Source organism: Penaeus chinensis, chromosome 24 (assembly GCF_019202785.1).
Source record: "Penaeus chinensis breed Huanghai No. 1 chromosome 24, ASM1920278v2, whole genome shotgun sequence".
Lineage (NCBI taxonomy): Eukaryota > Metazoa > Arthropoda > Malacostraca > Decapoda > Penaeidae > Penaeus > Penaeus chinensis.
The window spans coordinates 12,801,607-12,804,106 of NC_061842.1; the positions used below are offsets into that span (position 1 = coordinate 12,801,607).

The 2,500-nt window shown below is 45.6% G+C and overlaps 1 protein-coding gene across 1 annotated transcript in view; it reads right to left on the minus strand.

The window, feature by feature from the left end:
• The window catches only part of LOC125037858 (sodium-dependent serotonin transporter-like), a 15,281-nt gene that overhangs the window by 8,236 nt on the left and 4,545 nt on the right, over positions 1-2,500 (minus strand). Inside the window, exons 3-7 of the mRNA XM_047631100.1 lie at positions 2,077-2,246; positions 1,583-1,808; positions 1,081-1,212; positions 721-934; positions 165-456 (exon numbers count right to left, since the gene is read on the minus strand). Of these exons, the coding sequence (XP_047487056.1) occupies positions 165-456; positions 721-934; positions 1,081-1,212; positions 1,583-1,808; positions 2,077-2,246 (1,034 nt within the window). The remainder of the gene's footprint in view (positions 1-164; positions 457-720; positions 935-1,080; positions 1,213-1,582; positions 1,809-2,076; positions 2,247-2,500) is intronic.

The following is a 2,500-nucleotide window of genomic DNA, read 5'->3' on the forward strand; positions in this document are numbered from 1 at the left end:
TTTAAAAGATCGTAATAATTGAAGGAAAAAAATGTGTTATTGACAATGATGACAAGATGGAAACGGGAAAAACTCTTCTTAACATTTAGTTAAGAAGATCCATATTGCAGAAACAATAATCCTGATATGATTGATAGCACTCACTACGGGCCCTGGTGCCTCACCTGCCCCAAGGCATCCAACCAAATATCCGGTTTTGCCAAATTGCTCGGCTGCAACTTAAAGACGGCGTAAAGTCCAGCGCCGCTCTCCCTAGAGGTCAGACCCACCGTCACCAAGGCCACCAGCATGGCCAGGGTGAGGAGGGCCACGACCTTGCTGAAAATCCCGCTCTGCCACACCTTCCGCCGCGACACCAGGATCACGAGGGCGAGCCACAGAAACAGCTGGATGAGAGCCAGAGATAAGTTCGGGGAGAAGGCGCCTCGGGGATGGAACACCTGCGCCACGCTATCTCTTGGGGGGAGGGAGGGAAGGGGAGACACGGTTAGGTGTTAGTTTTATTATCGATCTTATCTGTTTATTTACTTATTTATCTATGTATGCCTGTAACTATCTTCCTCTTTTTATTTTCTTATTAGTCCATTTATTCATTTATCTATCTACTGCGCTTTACAGGATATCTATTCTGGTCATCTTTGCTTCTTAAGTCTGAAAAAGATATTCAAGAATCTTTATAACATTTTCGAATACTGGGCTTCTTGCACCAAAGGTACTTACAGAAAGTAAAAATCATTCGGAAGGTACTTTCTCGCGTCTGTGGCTCCCAGGGTGTATTTCTCAAATTCCACACAATAATTCGTTCCATTCGTGCACTCTTCCCAAGGTAATTTCGGATGCATGCAGTCAAAGAGATAGAGCGTGCTCCAGGTGAATACAGTGCTTGTGTAAACCATGAGGACGCTGCAGGCCGCCATCATGCCAACGCCCACACCTGTGTTGCAAGTACAACCATGCTGAAGTGACCACGACAACTTTCTTTATAAGTCGTTACTTAACAAGATAGACAAACTGCAGATTTATAAAAACGTTAAAGGCCAAAGGAATATGAATCAAGCAGATTGCTTAAAGCGGGCTAACCAGTGAGGAGAGGAAGACACCTGAAGATGGTCACGGTGCCCAGAGACGAGAACTGAGCCATCGTCTGTTCGAGGACGCTGATCGGCAACGCCACCACAAGGAGCATGATGCAGTACACTAAGAAGAAACCAGCTGGAAAGGAAACGGTGTGGGGGGTCAGTCTTCGTTTTCTGTTAAGTGTATACATCTCTTGCGTGCAGATTAATGATTTGTAATCAAAACAACAAAGGGAAGGACAAGAAAATACAAGAAGATTAATGCTCATTTGTGTGTTGAATTGGTATACTATTTCGTGCTTTCGTGCTTGTCTGTGCTTCTTCAGAATCAATGTGAATACACGGGAATACCTACTTTACTGAATATATACCTTCAGAAATAAAAGAGCAAATAGGCCTACCATCTGTAAAATAACACATCCCAGCAATCGTGGCCCTGAATCCCGAAACATCATACCATCCCCCCATTTCAGATTTCAACAGCAACGAATCCCTCAAAGACGCACAGCCAGTTTTGCTGCTCCATTTGTAGGCGAGGGCCGGCAACCTGAAGAAGGCCGGAGAGGCCAGGGCGAGACACAGGTGGTTGAGGACGTTGGAGAGACCGTAGCTCAGTAAGGGGTCTTTGTCCTTCTTGCTCTCCTCGTTCACGGCGTCCGTGGCCGTGTCTCCTTCGCCCTCGTCGCCAGAGTCTTCTCCTGGATTGCTCCCGACGGCTGGACTATGGTGAGCCTGTCCCCCGGGGATTTAATGATGTTGATTTTCGTTTTATTTATATGCATGGGCGTTTAGATGAACCTTTACGATGTATATCAAATGTTACTGGTACATCTCCTTAGGTGTGTTTAACACATGATTGGAAGCCATGTTACCTACTTTATTATTATTAACATTAACATTATCAACAATTAATACATGTACACGAAATTACTGGACGTCGCTGGTCTATATCACTATCACTAGAGTGACATTTTTACAGACGCATGCAATGGTAGCTTACCATCTCGATCTTAATTTTCTTATCGAAGTAGGCGGTGTCGGGCAAGGGAGCGACGCCCCCGACCGTGAGAGCTCCGGAGAGGCTGTCCCTTCGGCTCAGAATGGACACGGTGTCGTCCTCCCGCTCCTCCACCTCCAGCAGCATCGCCCCCCCCGGCATGTTCACCATTTCTGAAGGTGAAGGTGACCGTGCGCTTGGATGAGGCTTAGTGGAGTGATGTGCTGGTCTAAGGTTGGTTGATAGGTGGATATTAATCTGATTTTTTTAGTAGAGTTTAAGTTCTAATTGAGTAAATGCTATTTATAAACGGTTAAATGCATTTATACATTTTTTTGTACTTAGAGGGAAAGTAGACACGCACACACGCACGCATGCATGCACACACACACACATACACACACACACACACACACACACACACACA